The sequence below is a fragment of the Trichomycterus rosablanca genome, chromosome 14 (assembly GCF_030014385.1).
Source record: "Trichomycterus rosablanca isolate fTriRos1 chromosome 14, fTriRos1.hap1, whole genome shotgun sequence".
NCBI classification, from domain to species: domain Eukaryota; kingdom Metazoa; phylum Chordata; class Actinopteri; order Siluriformes; family Trichomycteridae; genus Trichomycterus; species Trichomycterus rosablanca.
In genome coordinates, this window is record NC_086001.1 from 29533197 (window position 1) to 29546558 (window position 13362).

General features: G+C 37.8%; 1 protein-coding gene and 1 pseudogene across 4 annotated transcripts; one reads left to right on the top strand and one right to left on the bottom strand.

The window, feature by feature from the left end:
* LOC134326282 (zinc finger protein 850-like) overlaps nt 1-13362 on the bottom strand; it is a 151292-nt pseudogene that overhangs the window by 26887 nt on the left and 111043 nt on the right.
* Nucleotides 795-12750, top strand: LOC134326885 (uncharacterized). 4 transcript variants are annotated; one of them, XM_063009007.1, is made up of 9 exons: nt 795-865; nt 3686-3852; nt 4973-5041; nt 5181-5237; nt 5378-5440; nt 5558-5614; nt 5717-5940; nt 10398-10560; nt 12464-12750. In XM_063009007.1, exons 1-9 carry the CDS (start codon nt 828-830, stop codon nt 12574-12576), a joined length of 951 nt encoding a protein of 316 aa, XP_062865077.1. In that variant the 5' UTR covers nt 795-827; the 3' UTR covers nt 12577-12750. The 4 variants fall into 4 exon arrangements, with proteins under 4 accessions (XP_062865077.1, XP_062865078.1, XP_062865079.1 ...); XM_063009008.1 differs by having other exon boundaries at nt 5720-5940; XM_063009009.1 differs by having other exon boundaries at nt 5588-5614.

Here is a 13362-nt window from a genome sequence, read left to right on the forward strand (position 1 = left end):
GTAAAAATACATGGTGCACTCGATAATTTCAGTGCATTTAAACTTGAATCTTTCCTTCACCAGATTAAAAAGCTAATTAGAAAACCTGGCTTCCCACTCAGTCAGGTCATTAGAAGACTGTCAGAGAGGCCCAAAAAACTGAATCGAAATAGGAAAAGAATGGGATTATACAAAGTTCATGCATGTGGTCCACTTCCCAGGTCCATCCAAACAGCCAGTCAGTATCGCGAACTGAGGACACAGAGTTTCTCATTGAGATTAGATGAAGCCAACAGCTTTATTTACATCAACAACAAAGTTGCCAGAGTGAAAAATATTTTCTCCCATGGAAATGAGGTCTACATTGCATACTGCTGTTTTCTCGAACAGGAATCATTCTTCGAATACCCTCTTTCCTCAGCCACACTTGGCATCTACTTAATAGACAAGGTCTCAGGGGCCACTGAATATTGCAAATTTTCAGAAGTTAAACAGAAGGCATTTGTTTTGCCATATAAGATGAAATTTGTATCTTTTCCCCTTCTGCATACCAGTTCATGAGAAATTTGCTACCAGAACCTCCCTTTTCATCCCCACTGAGTTTTTTAAAATTTTCTTCTTCATAATCAAGTTTATTTTTTTTTATAGTTTTCATGACATATGAGTAGCATGATAGATCCCTGTATGATAGGAATGTACCTACTGGTTGAATTTGTGGATGAGGGAACAACAAGCCCGGTGGCAGCAGAGTGGTACCATGAGGGCATATCATGGTGGCCTCCATACACAGACAAAGCCAAACTTCTAAAGAGTATCCGAGGCAGTGAGGTCCCAAATGTGAGCAGAGGATGGACACAGCACCAAGCTCGTATCCTTTACAGCTCAGGTAATCTAAAATGTATAAGAATATTGATTAGATAAACATTATCTATATTATGTACATTATACAGTACAGACCAAAAGTTTGGACACACCCTTCTCATTCAAAGAGTTCATGACTTATTTTCATGACTATGAAAATTGTAGATTCACACTGAAGGCATCAAAACTATGAATTAACACATGTGGAATTATATACTTAACAAAAAAGTGTGAAACAACTGAAAATATGTTTTATATTCTCGGTTCTTCAAAGTAGCCACCTGTTGCTTTGATTACTGCTTCGCACACTCTTGGCATTCTCTTGATGAGCTTTAAGAGGTAGTCACCTGAAATGGTTTTCACTTCTCAGGTGTCCCCTGTCAGGTTTAATAAGTGGGATTTCTTGCCTTATAAATGGGGTTGGGACCATCAGTTGTGTTGTGCAGAAGTCAGGTGGATACACAGCTGATAGTCCTACTGAATAGACTGTTAGAATTTGTATTATGGCAAGAAAAAAAGCAGCTAAGTAAAGAAAAATGAGTGGCCATCATTACTTTAAGAACTGAAGATCAGTCAGTCCGAAAAATTGGGAAAATTTAGAAAGTGTCCCCAAGTGCAGTCGCAAAAACCATCAAGCGCTACAAAGAAACTGGCTTACACGAGGACCGCCCCAGGAAAGGAAGACCAAGAGTCACCTCTGCTGCGGAGGATAAGCTCATACGAGTCACCAGCCTCAGAAATCGCAGGTTAACAGCAGCTCAGATTAGAGACCAGGTAAATGCCACACAGAGTTGTAGCAGCAGACACATCTCTAGAACAACGGTTAAGAGGAGACTGTGTGCATCAGGCCTTCATGGTAAAATAGCTGTTAGGAAACCTCTGCTAAGGACAGGCAACAAGCAGAAGAGACTTGTTTGGGCTAAAGAACACAAGGAATGGACATTAGACCAGTGAAAATCTGTGCTTTGGTCTGATCAGTCCAAATTTGAGATCTTTGGTTCCAACCACCGTGTCTTTGTGCGGCGCAGAAAAGGTGAACGGATGTGCTCTACTGCAAAGCAGTAATCAAAGCAAAAGGTGGCTACTATAATATAAAACATATTTTCAGTTGTTTCACACTTTTGTTAAGTATATAATTCCACATGTGTTAATTCATAGTTTTGATGCCTTCAGTGTGAATCTACCATGTTCATAGTCATGAAAAAAAAGAACAATCTTTGAATGAGAAGGTGTGTCCAAACTTTTGGTCTGTACTGTATGTACAGTCATGTGAAAAAGTAAGTACACCCTCTTTGAATTCTATGGTTTTGTGTATTCAGACATAATAAAAACCATCTATTTCTTATCAGGTCTTAAAATTATATAAATACAGTCTCAGATAAACAATAATGCATAATAAATTACACTCATTCATTCATTTGTATAAAAACACTAGACCAAAATAGAAAAAGCAGTATGTGAAAAAATAAGTACACCCCATGAATGAATAGCATGTAGAATCTCATTTATTAGTAATAAGTTGTAGTAATGGTTTTCTGTATGACTTTATCAGTCTCTAACATCGTTCTGGAGAAATTTTACTCCACTCTTCTTTACAACATTACTTCAGTTCACTAAGGTTTGTGTCCATTCATTTGTAAATGATCTCAACGGCTGTAATCTGTCCAGATCCTGTGACTGTAACACAAACCCCTAATCGTCACCCCTTCACCACCATGATTGACAGTTTGTATGGGGTGTTTGTGCTGATATGCTGTGTTTGTTTTTTGTCAGATGTGCCGTTGTGAATTTTGGCCAAATATCTAAATTTTGGTTTCGTCTGTCCACAGGACATTGTTCCAGAAATCTTGTGGTTTATTTCAGATGCAACTTTGCAAACTTAATCTGTTTTGTCATGTTCATTTTAAAGAGAGAACATTTTCTTTCAGAAACCCTTCCAGCAGGCCAAACTTGTTCAGTCTTTTTGTTTTAGTTGAACAGTCATTAAATTGAACATTTAACATGCTAACCGAAGCCTGTAGAGTCTTAGATGAAGCTCTTGGATGTTTTGCAATTTCTCAGAGCATTGCACAGTCTGATCTCGTGGTGAACTTGCAGGGACGTCTACTACTGGGAAGCTGCCTTGAATGTTTTCCACTTGTAAATGATCTTTCTTACTGTAGAACGATGAACTTCAGATTTGGAAATGGCTTTATAACCCTTCCCAGAATAATCAGCAGGAACAATTCTTTGTCTAAGATCATTGTTGATGTCTTTCCTACTTGGTATTGTGTTTACACACACCTGAATGGTCCAGACCACAAGAAGTGCCAAAACTTCTGATTTTATAGACGTGATCACACTTACTAATCATCAGTTAATCAAGATCATTTGATTAGCAGAACCTGACTGATAAATACCCTCTTAATTCCTTTAGAAACAGTAAGGGTGTACTTATTTTTTCACACACTGCTTTTTGTATTTTGATCTAGTTTTTTATATAAATAATGAGATGGTGTAATTTGTTATGTGTTATTGTCTATCTGAGGTTGTATTTATATAATGGTAAGACCTGATGAAGAACAGATGATTTATATTATGTCCTGATACATAAAAACATAAAATTCAAAGAGGGTGTACTTACTTTTTCCCATGACTGTATATTATGCATTTAATTGTCTGCATGCAAAATATATTACAGATTGTTTGGACAAGGTCGTCCAGAAATGGAGAATATCCTGCGAGACCTCGGATTTAAATTCAGACAATGATTTCCCACGAAAACGAAAGTAATTTTATAACATGTCACACAACATTGTGTAGTACTTCATGAAGATTTCTATTTGATTTTTCTTTTACTTTTTAGACCTAAAAAGCCATTTGAATTTATTGAAAAGTCTCAAGCAAAATGGCATCCCAGCCCTCAAAAACAGAATCTCAAAATGAAAAAGAAAACAGTGCATTCCCTACCACCACCACCAATACCACCACCACCACCTGCTGACCATCGAAATCCTGGAACAAACAGAAGTAGTAAGTTTAGTGTATTTTTCTTCCCCAAAAAAAAAAAAAAAAAAAAAAAAAAAAAGCAGTCCAAGATGTAACACTCTTTGCAACTTGAGCTGGACTAGATGGGTCTAAATGGCTGAAGGCTGAACAGATACATACATGCGCCTGGCATTTTTGTGACATCACCAAAAAAAAAAAAAAAAAAAAAACCACCCTCAGCCTTATTTTGATAAAATAATAATAAAAATACATTTTGAATCTTGTTTATATACTTATACCACCTTATAGGGCCCCTTGAATTTTAGGAAACACAATAGCTCAGAAGACTTAAATCTTTTCATTCCATTGCCTGAATAAAATATAGTTTGAAAGACTGGGAAAAGCCTGGCAAATCTTTAAAACACAACACTGGCTTTAAAGCTTATGATATTTCACATTTCCACAAGTATTACTGGACGTTTATTAGAAATCTCATACTGAAGATTGTTAATATTCACTATAATTAGTTAGATACTGTTAAGAATGTGTTTGTTAAACTGTTTGAGGACTAAGCAGTGCAAAGCTAGTCTATAATAATATAACCAATGCCCAGAGAAAAATAAAATCATTTTTTTTCAGTTCCATCATATTTATAGAAGCTTAGTATTTCAAACATCACGCATAAACGCATATTGAAAAAAGCAGGTTTTTAAAATGGACAGTGTACTTACCAAATTATGATTTTTTAGTGATGTCACAGGATGAGTGCTTCTTCCCAGAATCTAGACAAGGTAAAGTTCATTGAAAATGAAGAAATTAAATATATAAAAACATTACAACACTTTCCAAAAAAGTTGGGATGCTGGGCAACATATAAATAATAACAGAATACAATGATGTGCAAATTATTTACATTGTATTTTTAATTGAAAATAGTACCAAGAAAACATATCAAATGTTGAAACTGAGATATTCTCCTACTAATTAATAAAACATGCTGTGGAAATGACTAGATTTAAGAGAGCTTACAGTATTTTTTTTCCTTTTATCCTGTCCAACTAATAAAAATTCTGAAGTGCAGTTTTAATTTCAGTCCACAATAAAACAAACTTAGAATAACAAATTTAAATTATGAATATAGTACATACCTATTTCTTTTTTTCAGTGATGTCAAAGGCCCAGTCCTATCAGGGAAGAATTCAGGATGCTTGGTTCACTGAACCAACACAGCAGAGTAAAATCACATTTGTCATATATGCTATTCATAGAAACCCCCTGCTTGATAAGTATTTATCAAAACAAATAGAGAAATATACATAACCTTACAAATTCATAAAAAGTTTAATCACCCATGCATAATTATTTGCTTTCAGTGATGTCACAAATCCAATTGCTCAGTCAAGATGGACAGTCCACCATCACAGAACAAAGTAAGGTTTCTCTACAGTCATTAACATTACAATTAACTAAAATGTTTCTTAATAATTTAATAGAAAATTTCACTATAGATCTTCAGCATGTTTAAGAAGACAAACTTAAATCTTACCAAGTGCTTACCTTTCTCCTTAAGTGACAGAAGACAATCAAAGTGTTGGTTTGGAAAGCCACTGTGACATTCTGTCAGCAGGACCAGGTAAGATAACAGCACTGCACAAATTACAGTGACTTTATATTTGTGGTTAACCTCACTTATTATTGTTATACTTAAATACTTATGAGTAGACCAATATACCGTCCTTGGTGTTAATAGCTAACGCACCTAGAGTCCGTCTGCCTACAGGCCGACTAGTGCCGGGTCAATGCACACGTAAGTTTAAGTAAATTCTATTTTATAAAATTCTTAATTGTCTTATTTATTGATCTAATAAAGATGTGTGAATAACCATGATATTATTATGTGATTTCCCAGCAGCAGAGAGGGCCATCTTAGAGATGCTGGGGGAACTGCAGCTCCAGGTCCAGCATCTCACTTCTGTTATTACCCAAAGAGGCCCCTTTTTGGGTAACAGCAGCCTGAAGATGCCACCTGCACCAGCAGATAAAGAGGAAGAAGATGGACTTCCACTGGAAAGCATTCAGGCCTTGAATGACTTTGAAGTCCATCTTCAAAACAAGATCTTCAAGCAAAAATTGGTAATTTACTGTACCTTACACACACACACACACACTATATATATATATTAGGGCTGTCGAAGTTAACGCGATAATAACGCATTAACGCAATCTCAATTTAACGCGATTAAAAAAAATAGTGCCGTTAACGCAAATTCTAGTTCATGTTGAGACTTGACTGGTAGAACCAACGTTTTAATGTCGGACTTGCCACCGTTGTTCATTTGCGGTTTGTTAAAATAATATAACTGAGCGTCGTAGGGATGCACTTGCATAATAAAGAAATAAATACACGGTATATTCACAAGTTGTCGGGAGCAAAACACTTTATTAACTTAATCTGTTACGGCACTGAATACCGGAGTCAAGCACGCTAGTCCATGAACTATGGAAGCCCCAAAAGGGTCAAAACACACTCACTTCGTGTAGAAACGTCCACTTTTCACATTTCACTTAAAAAACCTTGTTTTCTATAACATTTACACAGATTTTATTTAATGCGATTAATCGCGATTAACTATATGAAATTCTGAGATTAATCGCGATTAAAATTTTTAATCGTTTGACAGCCCTAATATATATATATATATATATATATATATATATATATATATATATTGTACATTGCATGTACATTACTTACCGAATATTTTTGTCAACTTGATGGTGATGGTGGACGCTGGCGCATTTGGCTGCCGCTACCGTTACCGTATTTTACCGTATTTTATTGTATTTTTATCGTTTTTCGTTTTCATCTTTTTACACACCTTGTGGATCTATTTCTTTTATGTTACTTTTGATACTTTTATTTGTGCTTTTGATACTTTTTGTTCTTTCTACTCTACATCGCGTCTGCGGCCGGTGGTGAACGGTGGATGAGTTTTCCTGGGATCGGCACGATGTTGAACTATTCCGTTGACCAGCTGAGGAAGTTCAACAACTGCACTACTCCATCGTGTATTTCAGTCATCAAACAGCTTGGACTCCTTCGCCGGCCTCGTTATATTCACAGGGGCTCCCGGAGAAAGCTTGTTTATCTTCGAAACGGTAACGCTATTCCATCCTTCTGGTCAGCCGTGCGCACTGTCGCTCCGCAAACACGTCATCAGAGCGCTGCTGCCTTGCACACCAGTAGCGGTGTAGTCTCCATGACAACGCTGTCCACGGAGTGGGATGGGAAACGCGGAGTGGACTTAGCAAATCTCCGTTCTCTTCCTCGTTCCTCACAGCCAACTACACAACAATACCACTTGAAAATGGCATTGCTTAATGTTCGTTCACTCAACACAAAAAGTACTGTACTCAGTGAATTTATATCTGACAGTGAACTAGACTTTTTCTGTCTCACTGAAACTTGGCATAAACCCTTGGATTATTTTACGTTAAATCAGACCACGCCAATGGGATACTCGTATATTGATGAACCTCGTATGGAAGGGCGAGGTGGTGGTGTTGCTGCAGTCTATAGGGATGATATTAAAATAACCACTTTGTCTTTTCCTGCTGCTCTTTCTTTTGAACACCTGGCTTTCAAGTTGTCAGGGCCTACTCCTCTGGTCACTGCTGTAGTTTATCGTCCGCCAAAGCCAAACGCTTCCTTTCTCTCTGATTTTTCAGATTTTTTAACCCAGCTTAGTGCCCTCTCATCCTCTGTACTGCTTATGGGTGATTTTAACATCCATATTGATGACAACAACTGTAAATTTGCCAGGGAATTTTTGGAATTGTTACAGTGTTTTAATTTCACACAACATATACATTTTCCAACTCATAAAAAAGGTCATACTCTTGACCTTGTCTGCTCTACTGGTGTCCTAGTTCATCAGCCGTCCAGCCATGACCTTACTGTCTCTGATCATTTGACAATCATCATGGACATTGAGGTCACTAGGCCCATCACTAGAGCTAAACGTAAAATATCCTTCAGGAATCTTCAATATATCTCTCCCTCTGCTTTCTCAGATTCTCTTGTTAAAAAGATGTCTGTCTGTCCTGTACTGTCTAGTAATTCATCTGACCTTGTCGATTACTATAATGACATACTCGCCTCATGTCTTGATGAGCTGGCTCCTTTGAGAACCAAATTTGTTTCATTTAGTCATTCTGCACCATGGTACACAATTGAGCTTCACCAAATGAAATCCCGTAAACGCCAGCTTGAAAGACTTTATAAGAAAACCGGTCTAACAGTACATTATCAGATTTATTCTGATTATCTTCAACATTACAAAGACGCTCTTACGGCAGCCCGATCCACTTACTATTCCGAACTCATACATGCTGGATCAACAAATCCTAAGACTCTCTTTTCCACAATAAATAAACTTCTCAAACCAGTTGACAATACTACCAATTCCTTTACAGTTGACAAGTGTAACTCTTACCTCTCATTTTTTCAAACAAAAGTTGAGAATATCCACAATTTTCTGACAGTTTCCCCTGTCATCTCTGTTTCTCCGCCTATCTCACCTCAATTTATTACCCAGCCTCTGTCTCAGTTCTCACCTGTGTCTCATTTGGACCTATCTGAGATCTTAACAGGGATGCGAAGCTCCACTTGTGTTTTGGATCCTGCTCCATCAAAACTTGTTAAGGGTTGTTTTCCAGTTATCTCATCACTTATCACAGAGATAATCAATTCCTCTCTTAGTTCTGGCTCAGTCCCTCAATCACTCAAATTGGCTGCTGTTACTCCCATACTTAAAAAACCTGGACTTGACTCTAACATTATGAGTAACTTTCGGCCCATTTCCAATCTTCCATTTCTGTCGAAAATACTGGAACGTGTTGTTGCCTCACAGCTCAAAGATCACCTAAATTCCAATAATCTATTTGAATCATTTCAGTCTGGTTTCCGCCCCCAGCACAGCACTGAGTCAGCCCTCCTCAAAGTCACAAATGACCTTCTTCTTTCCTCAGACTCTGGACAAATTAATATTCTCGTCCTCCTTGATCTTACTGCAGCTTTTGACACCATTAATCACTCCATTCTTCTGTCCCGCCTTGAATCCTCTGTCAACATCACTGGTACTGCCCTTTTGTGGTTAAGGTCATATCTCGTAAACAGACAACAGTTTGTTAATATCAACAATTGTAGTTCTGCCATTGCTCCACTGTCCCAAGGCGTTCCCCAAGGCTCAGTGTTAGGTCCCCTTTTGTTTATTCTTTATATGCTCCCCCTTGGTGACATCATACGTCGGCATGGTTTACATTTCCACTGCTATGCTGATGATATTCAGCTTTACATCTCCTCCAAATCCATTAATACTGAACTTCACTCCACTCTGACAAATTGCATCACTGAAATGAAATTGTGGATGAAAGCTAATTTCCTCAAATTAAACTGTGAAAAATCAGATATGATCATCGTAGGTCCTACAACCCTGGCAAAAACCACAAAAAATTTTCAAATTACCATTGATAATGACACTTTGTCTCCGTCTTCTAACATCCGAAATCTTGGTGTAATTTTTGATAGCAACCTCTCTTTTGACCGCCATGTAAATCACATCACCAAAACTGCTTTCTTTCATCTAAAAAACATAGCACGTCTACGTCCATCACTCTCCTTTTCTGCCGCCGAAACCTTGATTCATGCTTTTATTACATCCAGAATTGATTATTGCAATAGCATCCTTTATGGTACATCTAACAAAATCCTAAAAAAACTTCAGTATATCCAGAATTCAGCTGCTCGCCTCCTTACTCATACTCGCTCCCGTGATCATATTACACCTGTTCTACAAAAACTTCATTGGCTTCCCGTTGCTCAACGCATTCAATTCAAAATTCTTCTATTCACTCACAAAGCTCTCCATAATCAGGCCCCATCCTACCTCACCGACCTGCTCCATCAGCACATTCCCTCCCGTAGCCTTCGCTCTTCTGAGGCTAACCTACTGTCCATACCCTCTAGGACCAAGCACCGGACCTGGGGTGACAGGGCCTTTTCCATAGCTGCTCCATCTTTATGGAATGCTCTCCCCAAACACCTACGAGATTGTCCTGACCTGTCCAAATTCAAGTCACTTCTCAAAACTCATCTATTCAGAGTGGCATTTAACTTGTAACAACACGAAATAAATGCTTTTATTTTTGCTATTCTTTTTAATAGTTTTTATACTTAGATCACGACAGAAATGTGAAGTCCTAGATCCTAAAACTTGTAAAGTTTTCAGTTTCCTGATTGCATGTAAATCTGTCCTGTTTCTGTCTAATTTTAAGAAATTGTTCTATATTTGTTGTTCTCTCTCATAATTTAGCTAATTTTTAATGAACTGTCTTATGCTGCTCTCTTTGTTTTTATCTTAATTATTCTTGATGTTGATGTACTATTTTGATTTTGTACTATGATTTGATTTGTATGGTGTATGTACGTATTTGTTTTGATTATTTGTCTTATGTAAAGCGTCTTTGAGTATCTTGAAAAGCGCTATATAAATAAAATGTATTATTATTATTATTATTATTAACTTCAGGTGTCAAAACTGTCACTGGTTGGGGAACAAACACTTAAAAAAACAGTGTGGCGGATTTGTGGTGGCAAAGTGTTTGCTCCTCAACTAGCTGTGCAGTTGAACTGGTGTGGCAGAGGAGAGAAAACGGCCATCAAAAACACACACCTGAAAGACACAATTGTCTGTAAGTATAAACATTTTTGTCAACAATTTTTAGTTCTGTATATTGACTTAAGATATCTTGTTTGTGCACCTTCTAGTCCACTAGACCATAATCAGTAGTCATTTTCTAACCACAGGATCATTGCTGGATGGATATTTTTGTGATCTTCCATTGATTAACAGAGTACAGTAGTCTTTATATGGTGTATAGGCTGTAGTCTTTAATCCTAGATGAATGCCTTACCATTCTCATGTGGAATTGTTTAATATGCCAAAAATTCATTGCTCTATCAAAAGATGACAAGCTATTGCAGTCTAATGGCATTAACCCTCCTGTTGTCCTCGGGTCAAAATGACCCGCCACTGTGTTAAAACCCCCCCAAAAATCCACTAAATGCTATTTTTTTTTACCTTGAAATTGTATGACTTTTCCTAGATTGGCCCCAACAATAGAAAAAGTGAAATGTTGCTTTTATTCACATTTCCATGTAAGCTGTACAAAAAAAGGTACAAAGGTGGTCTTCGGGTCAAAATGACCCGTGAGGCAAATAGAGTTGAAATCAAGGTCACAGAGTTATTTACAACCCACAGAATGTTACAATGTTTTAGTTGTGTCTCAGATCAATCAGTAGCAGAAGTAATCAGGTGGTGTTCTCGCAGACTTCAGAAGACCACCTGTTTATTTCCAGAGGTTATAAAGGTGCTGCAGATAACAGGACCCAGAATTCTGTCTGTACTGAAGCCATGAGTGTGCGTTATAGCGTTGAAGAGGCTGTAGAGCTGATTTTCTCAGATGTCCAGCAAGACAACTCTGATTCAGAAGAGGAAGTGGAGCATGTATCCGAAGAAGAAGATGGGGAGGAATACAACCCAGAGCATGATGAATCATCTTCAGAAGAAGAAGAAAACCCTGAAGCTAAAAGAGAGACTTTCCTTTCAAAATAACATGGTCCTCAGCAGCATATGACCAACACGGCAGGCATGCAGAACAAAACGTTGTGCTTGATGTGACAGAGGGACTGAGGGGTCACAATGTGACATGTGACAATTTCTTCACCTCTTATGAACTCGGACTGCAGCTCCTGAGAAAGGTCTTCTCCTCAAAGTTTGCCTTCACGCCCACCACCACTCCAGTTTCCTACCTCCCAAAGAAAAACAAGAATGTAGTTCTTCTGAGCACACTGCACGCAGATGGTGACATTAGCGATCGTGAGGACAGGAAGTCAATCATCATCCTAGACTACAACCGCAACAAGGTCCAGGTGTGGACAACCTAGATAAGGTGATTGGAACAGATAGCTGCAGAAGAATGACTGCCCGCTGGCCCCTGGTCATCTTCCACAACATCATTGATGTTTCCTCCTACAATGCCTTTGTGATTTGGAGGGAGATCAACCCGACCTGGATGTCTCGTAAGCAGAACAAGAGGAGGGTGTTCCTGGAGCAGCTAGGAAAGGCACTTGTAACTCCACTCATTGAAAGAAGGAAGCATGTCCCCCACACAGAAGCCTCAGCAGCAGTTGTGAAAGCTGTTCAGAGTGCAGGAGCCCCTGATCAACCTGAGGATCCAGCTACCACAGCCACTTCCAGAGCTAGGGCAAGTAAGAGGAAGAGATGTCAGTTCTGCCCTCAAAAGAAGGACTGTAAAACACATACTGTGTGCTGCAGGTGTAAGAAATATTTCTGCAAAGGCTGTGCACTTGCGTACTGCCCTCCATGTGCTAATTAGTTGAATGGGTTGTTATATTTCATATTTTTGTATTGTACATTGTCTTAAATTGTTCACTGGAGAAAAAAAAAAGAAACTGAGTCATTGGGATGAATACAATTTCATTTAATACAGCGAGACTATTTATTCTATTACTCATGTCTAATGTTACAGCTACATATACCTACTCTTTTTGTAATCCGATTTTTTTTTCCAGTATCAGCAATGAGAAACCCGCTGCTCCCCACTCCAAATGAGGCTGAAGCTGAGAAGATAATTAAAGAGTGGCTTCGCCTTTCCAGTGACAGGCTCAGAAAAAGGCAGCGATAGTTTTTACATTTATTTTATGTTTTATATATATAATAGTTTATGTATATATAAATACTTGTAAATATGTTCTGTTTTTTTAAAGTTAAGGCTAAGTTAGTAGTATGTAAGTTATTATATATTTATATGTGTATGTTAAAATAAGAAACATTTTATATCAAATGTTTTACATAATTTTGCAATTTTTTAAAATTTTTAATTCCTAATAAAAGTTTATTGTTAAACCTTTCATAATTTGAACTCAGTTTTGCTAAAAGACAAAACACAAAATAAAAATAAAACATTAAAACAAGACTGTGATAGAAGTAGTACAGAATTCATGTCGCCGAAAGGGAGTTTGGAAAATACATCGCGGAGACATCGGATGAAAGTCGTAGAAGGGGAAGCTGGACGTAGGTATGTCGGAAAATACGTCGCGGATACACCGGATCAGCGTCGTTTTAAGGGCGCTTTTTCATCAAAGCTACGTAGTGCCAATGTGCAAACGACATAAATACTATGTAACGCCAACCATTCTAAGTAGGGAGCAGCGACGTAGCAGCGACGTATTTGTGCTGTCTGGGTTATTACTGTACCCATACTGTAGGGTTTGTTTCTGTAATTTAAGTGTAGTGGGTGGTACATGTCACTAGGTAACTATTGCATCGTTTATTATATTAAAATGATTGATTTTAGAATTGTTGACACTATATATTGTTACTGTACCCATACTGTAGGACTTTATACAGTTGTATGTAATGGTACATGCCACTGGGTAATAACTACACCTCGGCTCCCTTAGCACTTATC

Bases quoted from the DNA above. Each gene is read 5' to 3' on its own strand.
- LOC134326885 (XM_063009007.1), top strand. From the start codon at position 828: ATGGACACAGCACCAAGCTCGTATCCTTTACAGCTCAG. The intron at 3,853-4,972 runs GTAAGTTTAGTG...TCTTTTTTTCAG, and splicing joins TCCTGGAACAAACAGAAGTA to TGATGTCAAAGGCCCAGTCC. The intron at 5,941-10,397 runs GTAATTTACTGT...TATTAACTTCAG, and splicing joins AGATCTTCAAGCAAAAATTG to GTGTCAAAACTGTCACTGGT.